The sequence below is a fragment of the Notamacropus eugenii genome, chromosome 2 (genome assembly GCF_028372415.1).
Source record: "Notamacropus eugenii isolate mMacEug1 chromosome 2, mMacEug1.pri_v2, whole genome shotgun sequence".
Lineage (NCBI taxonomy): Eukaryota > Metazoa > Chordata > Mammalia > Diprotodontia > Macropodidae > Notamacropus > Notamacropus eugenii.
The window spans coordinates 64,945,677-64,963,345 of NC_092873.1; the positions used below are offsets into that span (position 1 = coordinate 64,945,677).

At 49.3% G+C, this 17,669-nt stretch overlaps 1 protein-coding gene across 1 annotated transcript; it reads left to right on the forward strand.

Annotated features, from left to right (window-relative positions):
- The first annotated feature begins 5,006 nt into the window (after positions 1 to 5,006).
- Positions 5,007 to 9,726, forward strand: ARL4C (ARF like GTPase 4C). The gene has a single exon (XM_072640692.1). The coding sequence runs from the start codon at positions 5,983 to 5,985 to the stop codon at positions 6,559 to 6,561; it is 579 nt and encodes a 192-aa protein (XP_072496793.1). The 5' UTR covers positions 5,007 to 5,982; the 3' UTR covers positions 6,562 to 9,726.
- Positions 9,727 to 17,669: the final 7,943 nt, after the last annotated feature.

The following is a 17,669-nucleotide window of genomic DNA, read 5'->3' on the forward strand; positions in this document are numbered from 1 at the left end:
AAGGAAGGAAGGAAGGAAGGAAGGAAGGAAGGAAGGAAGGAAGGAAGGAAGGAAGGAAGGATGGAAATTTTGATTAGAGAATCCTAGCTGTTTTCCCCAAATACTCAATAAAAGACATGGTATTCCTTAGATAAGCCCTTCCTGGCATTTTTATCAGGTTAACCTACTTAACGGGTGATACCTGCTAACAACTTTTATCTGCTCTATTCTCTCTGGCCTCTCAGGAGGTATTCTAATTAGCAGTGCATTTTATTTGTCACCGTGTCGGAAACCAGTAAATAGCAGGCTGTCATTCTAAATGCCACCCCAAGTTCTCCCTCAATTTGTTTGCATTCACTAATTGGAGATCTGGGGGAAGGCTGGGGTTGGGAAGAGAGAGACTGAAAGCTTCATAGGGTTTCAGAGGAAGAACAGATCTCATTTTTGAATTTCAGGCTTCACTGGAAAGAACGCAGGATCTGTCTTGTGATCTGAGATCCTCAGGTACGACCTGATCTGCCAGATTTTTCATTTGTTCAGTCATTTTTAAGTCATGTGCAATTCTTCGAATTTGCCATTCTTGGCAAAGGTATTAGAGTGAGTTGCCGTTTCCTTCTCCAGTTCATTTTTACAGATGAGGAAACTGAGGCAAACAGGGTTAAGTGATTTACCAAGGGTCACCCAGCTAGCAAGAAGTATCTGAGGCCAGATTTGAACTCACAAAGATGAGTCTTCCTGACTTGAAGACTGGCATTCTATCCACCATGCCACCACCAGACTTTTCTGACCTCCCGTAGTTGTTAGCACTCCCTCTCTTTTACAGTTACTTTGTAGATTCTTTGGGTTTATTCATCTGTGTGCAGACTGTATACTCTCTCCCTCCTCTAGCTTTGTTTTTGTCTCCATATCCCCAGCACCTGGCATAGTGCCTGGCACACAAGAGGCAATAATTAATCAGTCAATGATTGAATTGAATGGCTCCTCCTTTAAAATCATTCCAAAATGTACTTTTTCATGACTTACCCTGATTTATTGAAACTAGGTAGAGGTCAATTCCTTTGTTTATTGTTGGGTCCATTTAGTCTTTCCTTCCTTCCTTCATTAATTAATTTGTTTATTTATTTGCTTGGTAAAAAACTGTGCAGGCCAAGTTGATGTCACCAAATAGGGTCATCATCGCATCCAGGAAAGATGACCTAGTTTTGATTTCTAGTTTGCTTCTTACCAACTGTGGGACCTTGGACAAACTCCATGACCTTCCTGGGTCTCAGTTTTCTCTTCTATAAAAGGAGAGAGATGGACTGGATAACCTCCAAGGTCACTTCTGACTATGAACCAGATAACCTGTGATCTTAGTGACATATCCTAACTGTAGGCAATTATTTCCCAGTTACAGTAGTAGTTGTAAAAGCAAACACGTATACACATATGTACATATACATACATATATGTATCCATGTGACTGGAACAAGCCACATGTCTAACCCTGGACACTGGCTGAGTAAACTGAGGTTGTGTATACCGACCAGAAGTGACCAAACTGAAAACTATGAAGGGAAAATAGGGAGACCAGACAGAATTGATGAAGAAAGATGAGAGTGCCAAGTGACTTTACTCAACCAGTTTTGTCGAAGTCAATGGACACACTGGAAAATCTGACTGTCAGTGATGGAGCTTTGAATCATTTGTTACTTTCTACGTTTACCAGAATACTTGTTTTAATCGGAAATTACTAGGTTTATAATAAAACCAAAAAAAAAAAACCAATTTGAACTTCCTCTCATTCCAACAACATCATTCTTCCCCCTCTCTGTTTCTTGCCTCGTAAGTTGGGAATTTCTGTAGAAGTGAGATCATTTCTTATTTTGGATAAGGATAACTGGGAAATGCATTCATTCCTTAAAATAATTAATGTCTTCCATTTTTGTAGCCCAGTTCAGTTTCTGAGGGAGGACCTGGGGTCATGAAAACTCTGATTGACCTTGTACCTCTTAGTTGGATGACCCAGAGGGGAAGGGAAAGAAGGAAGGAGAAGAGCAGTTGTGGTGACACAGGGATGGATGGTCAAGAATGGCGAGGGATGAGCAGTCCTGTCTTTCCTCTTTTGTACACTGAGGTAGCCATCGGGGATTGGATAAAGAGTGGCACTCAGGAGGACCTGAGGTCAAGTCCTGCCTCTGACATTTACTGGCTGAGTGGGCCAGGACAAGTCACCCACCTCTTCAGCCCTAAGTAGGGACAAAGCTGGACAGCAGATGCCCATCGGGATGGGTAGCGGGCGTTATCGGCACATGCTCAAAGAGTATAAAAGTAATCAACCCTCCCAATTAGATTTCTTCCTTATGTGTATATACTTTAAAAAGTAACCAATTACAAGCCACAACTCAGTTCTGAAGAAGCCAGCTTTGCAATACAAACAAAAAGTGCCATCTCATATTTGAACCAGTTCTGAAATAGGGAGAAACTGAGAGATGAGGAAATGGGCCAGTGAGTTTCCCACAGGGTCAAGTGAGCTTCTAGCCAGAGCCAGGATCCAAAGGGTAGCTGTCTCTGGAGCCTGCAGGTGGGCAAGCTTGATAGGCCCAATGACACCTTCCCAGAGTACAGCTTTGGGCTGGCCTATCCAGTGAGTGTGCAAAAGTCCCCTGAAAAGAAATGTGTCCTTATTGTTGCTTCTTTAAACCTCCTGGTAGGGGTTAGGTCTGTTCTGGGAGAAGGAAGCATGTTTCTGGCTTAGAAATCAAGACAGGAACCTTTCCTATTCAAAGAAAGCTCTCTGCTTCCCTGTTGTCTTGTGGAATGGAGACTACAGTAGAAAGAGTGACAATGGATTTGGTGTTAGAAGTCCAGGGTTCGAATCTCAGCTCTCCTGCTCACTGCCTGTGAACTTCATTTGTCCAAGCTCTCTCCCATCTCTGGCCTCCAGTTCAGTTTACTCCCCTGTAACATGAAGAGGTTGGAATAGATAATCTCCCAGGTCCTTTCCTAGTTTTAAATGAACAAGGCTTTGTTATTGTTCAGTCATGTCTGGGTCTCTGTGACCCAATTTGGGATTTTCTTGGTAGAGATATTGGAGTAGTTTGCCATTTCCTTCTCCAGCTCATTTGACAGAGGAGGAAACTGAGGCAAACAGGGTGAAGTGATTTATTCAGGGTCACACAACCAGGCCATGTCTGAAACCAGATCCAAACTCTCCTGACTCTATCCATTGTACCTGTACTCTATCCATTGGCTGCCAAAACCTCTTTCTATTCCAGGTTCTTTTACCCCCTACTAGTCCTAGGGTGGGAAGGTCTGGAGACATCATCTAGTCTAACTGCCTTATTTTACAGATGGTGAAACTGAGGCCCAGAAAGGAGATGGGGTTACTTTCATGGGGAGTGAGCAGCAAAAACAGAATTGCAACTTAGGTCCTCTGGGTCTTCCTCTTTTCCAGGAGGTCCATGGGGGGGATGGGAGAGGCCTCAAGCTCAAATCTCTGTTCTGTCAGTCACTATGTATAATCTTTGGCAGGAAATTTCCTTTCTCTGGGCCTCACTTTTCTCCTCTGTAAAACAAGGGGCTGAACTAAGTGTCTTCAGCTCTAGAATTAGAATCCTCTGACTTGAGTTGGACTCCTGTTCCTTTCTGGGCCTCACTCCCCTCATTGGGTTGGTGAGTAGCTTGGATTGGGGCAGGATTCTGAACCCTGGGCCCAGGGCTGGATGGCCAAAGAAAATACATGGTCCTTTTGTTTTCCCCTTCGGTTTATTGGGCAAGCCTTTGTATTTTATTATGTGTATTTAAAAATATGAGGAGAGGGCCATAACCTCCCCTCACCCCCTGCCCCCCCCCACACACATACTAACTGCCAAGAGGAGAGGAGAAGTCTAGGACACGCTAAAAATGGTGGAGGCCCCAGAAGGGGCCGATATGGGCCTGTTCAAAAGCTGGAATACCATATCGTTGGCATGATCTAAGGCTCTCTCATATTTCTAGCCTTGTCACCTTGGACAAGTCACTTCACAAGTCCAGTTTACTGCTCTTGGAACAATGCCTGGCATATAGTAAGCAACCAAATAAATGTATTACCATGAATAATAGTAAGCATATTTTATGCTTACTACCAGAAATAATAATAAATGAAGGAAAAATTATCTTTCTTCCTCCCTCCCTCCCTCCCTCCCTCCCTCCCTCCCTCCCTCCCTCCCTCCCTCCTTCCTTCCTTCCTTCCTTCCTTCCTTCCTTCCTTCCTTCCTTCCTTCCTTCCTTCCTTCCTTCCTTCCTTCCTTCCTTCCTTCCTTCCTTCCTTCCTTCCCTCCTTCCTACTTTAAGGGGTCTGGACTAAAGCCTCCTGTAGATCTCAGTCCTAGGCCCCAGACTTGTCCCTAAATAGATGTTTCCCTAACAAGCCCGAGGGCCTTCCCGTCCCCCCCCCTCCCCCAACCAGGCTTGGTGCTATCTGAGCTAGGCTGGGCTGGGGGTGGTGGCCCCCTTTCTTTGGAAGCACCGTCAGGGCTCCTGCCTACTTGGGGGCTGGGTGGCTGTGGGCACAGAGTTGGCCCAGTCAGGCTGGGAAGGAAGAGAATGGGGTCAGGCTCTCAGACAGAACGGACGCTGGGCTTCAGGCTGCCCTCCCTAAAGCCAAGGGCGGTGGCCGGAGCCCCAGCTTCCAGACTCGGGAACGGTGCCCATTGGCCATCTGGGTGCTGGGTGGCCGATGCGCCAGGCTGCGGGTGTGCGTGCGTGTGTGCGGGGAGGGGAGATGGGGAGAGGGCATGGGGGTGGAGAAACGGGCGAGGATGAGGATAGGCCTCCAGTTCTCGGACTCCTGGGTCTGGTGGTGGGAAAGAAGGGAGGGCGCCCGGCGGTGCAGAGGTGGCAAAGGCAGCTCCCGCGCCCGCCCGGCGCAGGCTCTGGAGCCCAGGCAGGGACCGAGGCAGGGAGGCAGGGAGGCAGGGAGGGAGGGGCTGAGGCTTGGCGGTCCCCCCACCCTCTCCCGGGGCCCGCCTCTCCCGCTCGCCCCGCCCAGTCGGGGTGTCTGGCCCGGGCTGTGCCCGCGCGCCAGAGGGGGAGGAGTCGCGCGCGCGGCCCGAGCTGCAGCTGGGCTTAGAGGAGCCGAGCCTGGCCCCGGAGCAGCACAGCCGCGCCCGCGCTTTGGCCGGGCTGCCCGCGGGGAGGACCGAGCAGCCAGCCGACAAGCGGAGCCGCAGAGGGCCCGGCCTGCCTGCGAACGCAGCCGCGGCGCCTCCCGAGAAGCAGCCGTGCAGGGCGGCTCGCGCTGAGCTCCTGGGAATGCACCGCGCCCCCGAGCCTCTGCAGACCCCGCCGAGCGCCCGGACGTGAGCCCGCAGAAGCAGAGCGGGAGCAGCGCGGGCAGGGGGCGTGTGCCGCCCGAGGAGCGCCAGCCTGGGCTGGGGGCGTGGGAGACGCAGCGCCGGGTCCCATCCCAATCCAGAGCCGTATCTATCCAGGGGCGAGGAGACTCCCACCCGTCCACTGTCCCCCCAGCACCCCAACACCCCGCCTTCCTTTTCGCCCTTGGCTGAGAAGTGACTCCCCCCGCGCATCGGATCCAAGCCGGAGCCCCCGCCCCGCCCGCTGGACCCCAGGCAGACAAAAGCCTCCGAAACAAGGAACGACCAGGCGGAGAGAGATGCCCGTGGAGTCAGGGCTGGGCTGGGGCGCCCCGGTTCCAGGGCGCTGCGGCGGGCCCTGAGCTCCCTGACCCGCGCCCCAGCCGCCCCTTCCTTCCTGGGTCCCCGGGGATGCCCGTGCGCCCCTCCAGGGCAAGGACCTGAGAGGTGACCCTCGGTCTCTCCCTGGCGGGCAGGAGCCTGATCAGGCCCAGGACGAGGAGGAGGAGGAGGAGAGGGAGGGGGCTGCCTGCCCGCCCACTGTCGGCCCGCCACGGGCTTGGCCCTTGAGGAGGGCACCTCCCCGCCCCTGCCCCTTGGCCCCCGGCCCCCGGCGCTGTCCGAGGGCGCCCCGGCCGCCGCCGCAGCTGCTGTCCTGGCCAGCGTCATGGGAAACATCTCGTCCAACATCTCCGCCTTCCAGTCCCTGCACATCGTGATGCTGGGGCTTGACTCGGCGGGCAAGACCACGGTGCTCTACCGCCTCAAGTTCAACGAGTTTGTCAACACGGTGCCCACGATCGGCTTCAACACGGAGAAGATCAAACTGAGCAACGGCACGGCCAAGGGCATCAGCTGCCACTTCTGGGACGTGGGCGGCCAGGAGAAGCTGCGGCCGCTCTGGAAGTCGTACAGCCGCTGCACGGACGGCATCATCTATGTGGTGGACTCGGTGGACGTGGACCGGCTGGAGGAGGCCAAGACCGAGCTGCACAAGGTGACCAAATTCGCCGAGAACCAGGGCACCCCGCTGCTCGTCATCGCCAACAAGCAGGACCTGCCCAAGTCTCTGCCCGTGGCCGAGATCGAGAAGCAGCTGGCCCTGCCCGAGCTCGTGCCGGCCACCACCTACCACGTCCAGCCCGCCTGCGCCATCATCGGGGAGGGCCTCACCGAGGGCATGGACAAGCTCTACGAGATGATCCTCAAGCGCAGAAAATCGCTCAAGCAGAAGAAGAAGCGGTAAAGGAGCGCCCCCCCTCCCGCCCCAAGGAACCTGGCCCCCCCACCCCGGGGCAGAACTACCCTGCCTTCCCCCTGCTCTGGCCCCGGGGCCCACCCCCCTCCCCTGCTCCGCTCCCCTCCGGCACACACCCACTTCCACCCACCGAGGACCCCAGAAACGTGAACCAAAGCGACGCGTCGAGTTTTCCAAACGAGAATAGAACTCTATTGATACCCAGCGACAGTGAGCGGGAACCCCGGACTCCTGGAACTGCCCCTCCCCCCTCCCGGATTCTGACTTGTCAGCCTGGGACAGGTTGGTCACCAGCCCCACAGCAGGCCAGGCGAGTGGAGAGAATGAACGCCCATCCCCCTGGTGGGCTGCCTGCCTGCCTGCTGGAAAGGCCTTTTGTTTGATCTCCCCCCTTTCCCACGGGCTTGGAGGAGGGGGAGGAGACTAGAGGAAGAGGACTGGAAGGGATGGGGGATGGGGCTTGGGGGGCTGCAACCTGCTGGGTCCGCCCTCCTGGTGGGAAGTGGAGGATGACTTAGAGGGCCCCCGGAGGAAGGCCTCCGGCAGAATTGAGAAGTTGGACCTCCTTGCCCCTCCCCCCGAAGCCACTTGCACCTGTGGGTTCTTAGAGGTACGGAGGTCACGTCCCCTCCCGGCTCTCTGCCCAGAGAAGGAGTGTGGGGGGCCGCCGCAGAGGCTGTACGGATCGATGGGCCAGCCCAGCCAGATATTGAGAATCCCTTTCTTGGAACAGGGCAGGCCCCTGTGTGCTATCCCTTGGCTCCTGCCCCGGGCCCTAGCAAGGTGGATGGATGTCTGTTTGGGGGGAGTTCCTGCTGCCGCATAGCAGACTTGGATCACTGGAAACCCAGCCAGGAGCCTGGCCAAGGGAAAACCACTGTAGAAAACGCCCGTTTCTTTTACAGGATGAGAACTGCCTTTCATCCCCTCTACCCCCACTTCTCCGACCCGGCATCTTCGCCGCGGTTTGGATCCAGTCCATGTGTAGGTCACCATCCCACAAACAAAGAAACCGGTAACAATTAAGAAACAGTTGCGGGGCGGGGGTGGTCCATGGTCCATTTTTTGCCGGAAATCTAGTTAAGGGTATTCAAATGGCGAGAGCTGTTATTGAGGCTGGATGGGAAGGGGCTGAGGGGGATCCCCTCACTGTGCTATGATGAGCAGAAATACCTGGGTCCATCCGTGTGGGATTTAAAGGTCCCTTGACCGGCCAATTGGCTGCTTTGCAAGCTAGCAGCCCCTGCCCGGCCCATGCCTGGTTGTAGGCTGCATTGAGGATGATTTTTGCAAGGCTTGTCTCTTGTCATGTGAACTGGGTGATGGAGGGTTCTCTGATTATCTTTTCATTTAAAAAATGAGAAAAAGGCTTTGTTGTGCCCCTTTATGTCATATAATTCTGCAAGTGGACACCGTGTTGGGGTTATTTAATGAGGTTCGCTGTAGCCTGTCCAATGTAAGGAACTCCACAAAATTGTCTCATTATAGTACTTGATATGATGTACCCTGTTCCCACCCGCTGCCCAAGCTCATTTGTCTTGCAAAAGCCCACCTGACTGCATGGATTTCAAAGCACAATGACCCAGGTCCTTCCTGTCTAAACTGGCCTGCTGCTACAGCCATTACACTGGCCCACAACTGAACCCTAGTGGGGTAGATGAGATTCCCTAGAGTGCTCAAGGTAGGAGGAAGCTTGGGGTGTGATGTCATCCGTGGGCCAGCAGGTACCCAAGGAGGACGGGGAAAACAGGCAAGCTGAAGGGGAAAGAGAAAAAAAAAAACAAAGAGTTAAGTATTTTTAATAAGACTTTTTTTTTTTTTTAAGAAATAAATGGTTTATAATCAGGACGGGGAGTCTTGGTTACAGGATGCTGGTCATTTTACACAGAAGTGCAGTATTGTCTGAAGGGAGACTCCAGACTTGGGAGTTTGATTTCCTCTTTGAAGCTGTGTTTACTGGGGTAATTGTCCTCCACCCTCCCTCCTCTTTTTGAAAATTTCATAACAAGGGAGTCATTTGGAAATTGGCCACTATCAGGTTTGAGCAGGGGAATGTGTTTCTAAAGAAATCCTAAGGCCGGGCCTCTTTGTCCATTGCTTTCCACAAACTCACTTTAGAACAAAGTCCAGATTACAGTACTGGTTTTTGCTTCAGATGCAATTCTTATAGCTTTTAGGGACAGATGACTCCTTTTAATTTGGGACAGAATGGTGGCACCTTCCCCCAGCTGGTCTCCTTTCCTAGAAGCCTAGTAGAGACCAGCTAGAAACCAGGCAGAAGAAGGCTATGGAATTCCCGTTTACACAGTCATAATTCACCTCCTTGTTCACTGAGTTCTGAATGGGCTGGTCCCATCATGTAAGGAAACTGTGTGTGTAGAGATTTTGTTGTTTGTGTGTCTGTGGTTTTTAATTTTTCTTTTAGTTTCTTCACATGCCACAGTTTCTTATTAAGCACTTTGAGATTTGTTAGCTCCACACTTAGGAGAGAAATAATATATTTATTCTGTGACCCTGCAGAAGCCAAATATGGTGTGATGCTCACTGGAGTTAGGTTTTAAGACAAATCTTCAGACCCAGTCTTGCCTTGCTTTCCAGAAACTCCGAGCAGGTCGTTTTGGTCTTTGTCAAGACTGATTGAGGGGCTGAAGGCAGTCAGAGTGTCTAGTTCTGAAACATTGTCCATGATTCACACATGGCCCCTAATTTCTGTTTTCTGTCATGTTTTGGCCTCCCTCCTCACAGTCCCTTGAACCCCAAGCGTGGTGTCATCTTCCCCTTGGGATTGGAGGAGAATCTTCCTTGCTAGAGGCCCCTGCAGATTTTGGGATGCTTCACGGCATCAATCCCTGAAAGAATGAAGGTGTGGTTTGCTGTAGAGGACCACCTCTCCAATGAGGTTTTTCCATGGTTACCAGGAGACAAGCAGGGATGCCGGTTCGATGGCAGACCTCTTCCACTCATAGTTCTTTTTTTTTTTTTTTTGTCTGTTTAAATGTTAGAATCCAAGAAAAACGCCTCGCTGCCTCTTCATTTTTCATTTCCCCACCTCTAATCCAGTCCTCTGTTCTAATTGTCCTTTTCGGTTCCTTTTTTCTTTTTTATGATGCAAACATGATGCTGTGAACGGAAATAAATTATTTATACAATCAAGCGTTGGTACATTTGTCCTTCTCGTGATTTCTCCAATGGTTCCTCCTGGCTTCCCTTTCCTCATTGATCACACTGTGAGGTTGGACTCGGTCTCCAAGTCTGTTTCCCAATCCAAGGTTAACCATTAACTCTGGGCGGGCTGAACCACTGCTTTTTTCCCTTAAAATATCTTTGAAAGAAATCTCTTGTCGCTGCCCTGCCAATCCTGCAATGGTTACTCTAAAGGAGTCCTCAGCTGTTGGAGTAATTGGAGGAGTCTGCTGGAGATGAGCCCCTCGGGTCTTGTCCTCGGCTGGAAGCTTCCAATGCCCTTTCAAAATTCCTTTGAGGGAATGATTTACATTTGGAAGAGACCTTCAAGGCTAGTCCCATTCCCTTTTAGAGGCATAGATAAAGAGCTCAGAAAGACCTTAGAGACTGGCTTGTGTAATCCCTTCATTTGGCAGGAAATTTCACAAGAACTATAGGCTGAGAAGTGATTCGCCTTCATTTTATAGATGAGTAGGATGGGAGAGAATGGAATTTACCTAAGACCATAGATTTTGGCTCTGTTATGTCCTGTTCTTCATAAGCCCATATACTGGGATGGGGTAGGGGGAGTCTGGGGACAAAGAGTCGTTTGCCATTTCTTTTCTTTCTTTCTTTCTTTTTTTTTTTTGCTCATTCTATTCTACAAACAAGGAATCTGAGGCAAATAGGGTTAAGTGACTTGCCCAGGGTCACATAGCTAGGAAGTATCTAAGGCCAGATTTGAACTCAGAAAGATAAGTCATACCCACCCTGTTAGTAGATGCCAACACTGGAATTTTAGTGGGACTTGTGGCCTAATGTGCTTTCCACTGCCCCATGCTTCCTGGACCTCTACTTCCTCTAAAGCAAATTCAGTGGCTGAGATTGGGGTCTTGGGGGAGGGGGAGTCTATCAGATTGTACAAATACCTTTGTAAAGTTTATTGTTTTGCCTTTTTGGTCAAGACATACCCATTTACTGGTAGCTTGTTTAAGATCAGGAAGACAGTACCAGAGGACAAAGGTATTACCCTTGTCTCTGTCATTTATGATCTATGTGATCTTAGACAAGCCATTTCCCATAATCTATGCCTGAGTTTCTTCCCTGTAAAATGAAGGACTTGGGTTAGATAATCTCTAAGGACTCTTCTAACCCTAAATGTCTAATCCTATGCTGTGGGAAACTCAGTCTTAGAGAACTCCCAGAGGCATTGAAAGTTACAGGGTCACACAGCTAGGGTGTGTGCTTTTTAATGGGATAAAAAAGGGATGGCATATCCTTCCTCTCTGATGTTAGAGATTATTTAAAAATCAGATATGGCCAAAAAGTGGGCAGACTCTGGACACACTCAAAGGGCTCTCTTGAAGAGGACTCATACATCCAGAGTAATCAATAAGTATGTGTTAAGCACCTACTATATACTAGACACCACACTGGAAATACAAAGCCAATGGTAAAGCAGTTCCTGTTCTTTCAAGAGACTGACATGATACTGTATGTGTGTGTGCCTGACTGTGGGAGGAGTAAAGTATAAGAAGGGGAAAGGTGGGCAGTGGCTATTTGAGGAAGGCTTCCAAAAGCCACCAAAGTCATTTCCATTTGATCCAAGAGCTAAGAAAGAGGCATGAGTTTATTGATTTGGGGGGTGATATAGTCAGGCCTATAGTTAAGGAACCACTGGCTGCTGAGTGGAGGAAAGACTGGAGAGGAGAGATACCAGAAGCCGAGTCACCCCAGGGGAAGCTCTTGGACTAGACCAGGGGAGATGAATGGGAGTGGCATCTGTGTGAGGGAGAGAAGGGGCTCTAAAGGAAGGAGGGATTAAAAGCCACAGGGACAAGATCTGGAGACTGCTTGGGTCTGTGGGTGAGTGAGAGGAGAGTCAAGAATGGTCTCAAAACTGTGACCCTGTGTGACTGAAAGTGAATGAGTCTCTTGGCAATCCTATGAATCAGGAGAAAGATGGGTTTGGGGGGAAAGTGGACTGATTCTGTTTTGTTCATACTGAGTTTGAGATGCCTACTGGACATCCCATTATAAACATGGGATAGGTGATCATTCATGGGGCCTTGGAACTCAGAAGAGACTGGGCTGGGGAGGGAAGACAGAGACAGAGAGATAGGGAGACAGACTAAAGACAGAGACAGGGACATAGAAACAGAGTGAGAAGGAGAGAGATTACTTTCTATTCTACATTTTATTCAAATTCAGCTGGCACCACATCCAGCTCACGGCTGAAGCATGGTTGTGGCTTTGATTGCTTGTTGGAAGACATGGGCCCTTCCACAGATCCCGGCTCGAGTGCCCAGGGCTGGCAGAGCTGCCTTCTTTACTTAAACTTGAGTGCTTTGTCATCTCTTCCTCTGAAGCTGGTTTTAGAAGCCTGACATCTTTCTCAAGTCATTTCTTAGCTGTATTAGCTTCTGGAAAGTGGGTCTGAACTGATAGAGAAGCCGTCCTAGGAAAAGCCCAGAGGTCTGAAGCACAGAGGCAACCTTGGAGAACTCTGAGATTCCAGGGGGCTAAGCCTGCAAGTGACCTCTGCAAGTGGACAGTCCTTGTGAATGAGAGATCACTGAGAGCCGGGGAAGGACAAGAGCCAAAGGCATGGCCCGAGCCTCCTGGCACATTTCAGGAGGATTGACCTTCTCACTGGTCCCCACTAGCTGTTTCTAGCACAGAGAAGCTCTGATGCCTCCAACCTAAGTTGTTTTGATCGCTTTTTAGAAATTCAGAATTTTAGAAGTCTTTAGAAATTCAAATCAATCCTACAAACATGGCTCTCTGTGTCAGGAACAGTGCTATGTCTAGTGATATAAAGGTAAAGGTGAACCAGCCCCTGCCCTCAAGGAGCATATATTTCCCTGGGTAGATGCGGCAAGGAAGGAGCTGGGCCTGAGGAGCTCCCAGAAGAGGAAAGACCTTCTGCTGGTGCAGGTTAGCACTTTCTATGGAATTTTCATCATAGAAGGCTGCCCAGAGCACTGAGAACCAAAGTGACTGACCAGGGCTTACCTAACCAGGGTGTATCTGAGGTAGGACTTGGACCTGGTCTTCTTGATTCTGAAATCAACTCTCTACATACTCTTCAAGTTACCTCCTATATACAGAGAAGTAAATATAAATTCTAGGGCAGCTGGGTGGCTCAGTGTATAGAACTGGCCTGGACTCAGGGAGATCTGGGTTCAAATCTAGCCTCAGAGACATCCTAGCTGTGTGACCCTGGGCAAGTCACTTCACACCCTTTTTACCTCAGTTCCCTCATCTATAAAATGAACTGGAGAGGAAATGGCAAACGATTCTAGTATCTTTGCCAAGAAAACTCCAAATGGGGTCATGAAGAGTCACACATGACTGAAAAAAAATGAAGAACAAATATAAATTATGTGTAAATGCAAGATAATTTTGAGGTGGGGAGAGCATTACCAACAGTGAGAAACATGAAGACTTCATGTAGAAGATGGTTTTTAGGCTCTGCCTTGAGGGGAGGTAGGAATTCTAAGAGACAGAGCTAAGGAGGGAGTACCTTTCAAACCTGGGAGACCACCTACACAAAGACTTGGAAGTGGGAGACAGTTGATGTTCTGTGATAAACCATTCGGATCGATTTTGTAATTGGGTAGGATCAGTAAATATTCAGAACTAGAAGGGACCTCCAAGACCATCCATCAGTTCTTCCATCCACCGCACGTAACAGATGAGGAAACTAAGGTTGAGGAAAATGAAGAGATTTGAAGTTCGCACAAGTAGGTAAGCTTTGGACCCAGGTTCCAGCCTGCAAAGTCTTTTCTGTTTGATTTGTTTGGTGTTTTAGAGTAACCTTTTCCCTAAAATGAAAGAACTGTTTTCCTCCTGGCTTTCTTTTCAGAGGGTTGGGCTGAATTGAATTAGAGTTTTTTGGTTTGCGTCTTTTTCTCCGTGTCTGAGGCTATGATTTGAATGGCATAAGGAATTTTCGATGAGGAAAGTCCCTCGACCTACACAGGGTAGAACCCATTCTCCAACTTGTCAGAGAGCCACCTTAGGCACTGCGATTCTGAGTGATCTGCTCCTGTTGAGCATGGACTTGAACCCAGGTCTTCCTGACTGTGAGGCCAGATCTCCAGAAAGACCAGATGATCCTTAGGAGGGCTACACATCAGATCTACACTTGGGGTCAATAGTTTGACTTCTCAAGTACTGGGTGGTAGAGGGATGACTTGGCAACAGGATGAGATGGTGTGGAGATTTAGGGGAACACCCCGAGTTCAGCTCAGTGTGAGTGATCATTTTGACTCACACTGAGCATCTGCTGAAGATGTTGCTGCTGGCCCAGCTGCTTTTAGAGGCATAGCTTCCAGAATGAAGGAGGTGAGAATCCTACTGTCCAGTGCCCTGGCCAGAGTATCTCTGTGGTGATGGGTCCTGGAGACTCAGAAGGAAGGATGCTTCTTCTATGAACAGTATCCTGAGTGGGCACTTCAGGACAATGAAAGAACAGGGAAGGGTTAGCCTGAAAGACATGACTGACGGGGTGGGGAAGACAGACTCACTGTCTTTGTCATTTGAAGGGCTGTGTGTGTCCAGCAAAGGGGACTCATCCTGCTTAGCCCCAACACATGGAACTTGGAATACTTGACAAAAGTTACTGGGAGACAAGACTTCACCTCAAAATAAGGGAAAACTTTCTATCCATTTGACCTTTTAAAAGTGGCATCAGCTGGGCTGGAAGGGGCTATCCTCATTCTCACTGGTAGTATCTAGACAGAGGACAGGAGACCATGTGTCCTCCTCACTATAGAGGGACTGTGTTCAGGCATAAGTTGAATTAGAAGGCCCTCGATGGCTCTCCCAGCTCTGTGTTGGCATCTGGGAAAACCCAAGCAAATATGGCCAGGCCCATCTGGGGAAGCATGGCAGGGTGACCCTAGAACAGGCCCTAGAAAGGCTTCAGATGGGAGAATCCTCTGCCTCTGGCAGCTGGATTTTATCCTTTGTCATCAGCAGGACACAAATCTGATTCCCTCAGGCCCAATCTGTCTGTGTCATCGGGATCCACTTATTCCTTATCAACAATAAACTCAAAGTCACATTATTCATGTGTCTGCCTGGCTCAGATAGGTCTGCTGGGGACTAGAGGAGATACCAGCTCAGTCTAGCAGGGGAAGTAAAATGTGGACAGCAAATGGGAACCCTAGGTATAGGTGAGGGGCCCACATAGTAGGAAAGATTCCAGCAGAGATCACTTACTGTCTATGTGGATAACTGCTCCTCGGGGGCAGGGAACTGATGTAGTTTGGCCTTATTGTACCAAGGCTTGGAACATAGTAGGAGCTTAATACATGTCTGCTGGTTTGTGGATAGCTTTGTTATTCACCTTCCTGTGTTCATGCTGTTTTCTTTCAATAGAGTGGAGACTCCTTGGAGTCCGGGACTATTTCATTTTGGTGTTTGTGTCTTGAGGATCTTCTGTATGGCTTGGCCCAAAATAGGTACTTAATAAAATCCTGATTCATTGAGTTGTCTTTGTATCCCCAGTGAGAACAAGGGAGTACAGTGGATAAAGAGCTGGCCCTGGAACCCAGAAGACCTGAGTTCAAATCCAGCCATGGACACAAACTGGCTTTGTGACTCAGGACAAATCAGGACCCTAGGAAACTTCCTGAGGCTAGAAGTTACTGAGAAGGAGCTGGCCTACATTGATGGAAGGAAGTTCTTCCACAGTGAGTGCCTTGTGCCAATGAAGTCAGAAGTCTGATTCCTAGCCTGGGAGTACAGATGGGATGTCAAGAGAGAGAACCAAGGGAGGCCCAGAGGTAAGAGAATGTAGATGCATTTGGGAGCAGGATTAGGGAACAGTCCAGTCTAGCTTAACCATACACCCATGTCCAGTCCTAGATCTCCCAAGAAGGCCACAGGCTGACACTTCACGTTCAAGACTGCCCTTGTCCCAGCTGTGCTGGACCAGGGGAAATGCACCCACAAAACCCCAGGGAATCTCATTTCATATGAAATACTGGAAACTTTTGGGCAAGAGGGAAAGAGCCCAGCGTCCAGACAGACAAAAGTCAGACGTCAAAGATCTGGCTCTTCCCTTTGTCCTCAATGGCCAAGACCAGAGAGTAGCTCCCAGAAGCAGAGAGCTTTCCATGAAGGAATGGCTCAGTAGGCCAGGTCATTCATTATCTGTAGGAAAGAGACTGGATAGAAGCCAGGACGACACAGAGAAAGTTAGTATGAAATACATCCATCAGTCAACACCTTCCATGGTCAAAGAAGCAGGGTGAGGTAGTGGCTGGAGAGTGAGCGAGGACAGCCTTCGGTCAAGCCCTGCCTCTGACACAAACTGGCCATGTGACCCTGGACAAGTCATCTGACCTCTCCGGGCTGCAGGCCCTTAGTGTCAAACTCACATGAGGGCCCCCAAACCATCTACCAGCCATCCCTGCTCCTTTCCTGGGCTCTGGGCCTTCTCTCTGGTGTCCCCCAGGCCTAGAATGCTCCCCCTCCTCTGCTTTGCTCACTGAGCTCCCCAGCTTCCTGTAAGTCCCAGTTGAAATCCCACCTTCTCCAGGAAGCCTTCTGGGCTCCTCTTCATTCCAGTGTCTTTCCATTCATTGTCTCCTACTTACCCTATATGTAGCTTGCTTTGTAGATATCTCTTTGTATCTTGTCTCCCCCATTGGATCGTGAGCTCCTTGAGGGCAGGGACTGCCTTCTCCCTCTTGTGTCCCCAGTGATTAAAACAGAGCCTGGCACACAGTAGGTGCTTAATAAAGGCAGAATGATTGATAAAGATCCCTCTGGGCAGCATACTAACTTGGAAAAATCACATTATCTATGTTTTATTCTATTTTTATTTATTTTGGTTGATATTTTCCCAGCAGAGTTTTTCCTGATACGGCTGCACTCAGGAATGCTAGGGCTGAAGGTGTGGCACCTTTGCTCTAGTTAAATTTCCTCAGACTCTAATTTTCAGAGAAGGCACTGACCAGCTTTGGTAGAGAGGGATACCCTGTCCTGGAGTTCTACATGAAGGATGCATCCCAGGTCCAGTCCTCCCAACTATGTCACTGGCACACCATGGGTTCAGTCATTTCAGCCCCGTCTGACTCTTTGTGACCCCATTCAGGGTATTCTTGGCAAAGGTACTAGAGTGGTTTGCCTTTTCCTTCTCCAGCTCATTTTACAGAGGAGGAGACTGAGACAAACACAATTAAGTGGCTTGCCCAAGGTCAAGCTACTAAGTGTCTAAGGCCGGATGTGAACTTAGTTCTTCCTGACTCCAGGCCCAGCACTCTATCCCCCAAACTACCTAGCTGCCCACGGTGTGGGCACAATGGCAGAAGAAGTTTTTATTCTAGAGGGAGAAAGAAATATATATAATATATACATACACACATAGATACACACATGAACATAGATGTAGACATATATATACACATATACATATACATACACATACACATACGCACACACACACACACATATATATATACATATATATGTAAAGCCAAGAGAAGGGCTGTGATTTGCCTAAGGTCACATAATTAGTAAGTGTAACAGAAGCAGAATTGGAACCCAGGACCTTTGCCCCTCAGAGTCAATACCTTCTTCCAGCGGTACTGCTCTGTTTGAACTAGAGTTGGAATAGACCATTCTTCTTGGACAACCTCATTTTACAGACAGGGAAACTGAGGCCGTCTGAGATCCTGGTCCACTCTAGGATTTGAGAGTTATTTCCCGAAATCATACAGTTGACAAGTAACCAGATTATGGCAGGAGTCTGGGTCCTTGGACTCAAAAGGCCCAGCTATTTGTCACCCACAGGTGAGTCATCTGGAAGGAGAGGCTCAGATTTATCAAAAGTTATTTGATACAGACACTAGAGCAAAACCTTCCCCCACATTTGCCCCATGTCCCTACCTTCAGTCTCCAGGTGCACCCCTACTAGC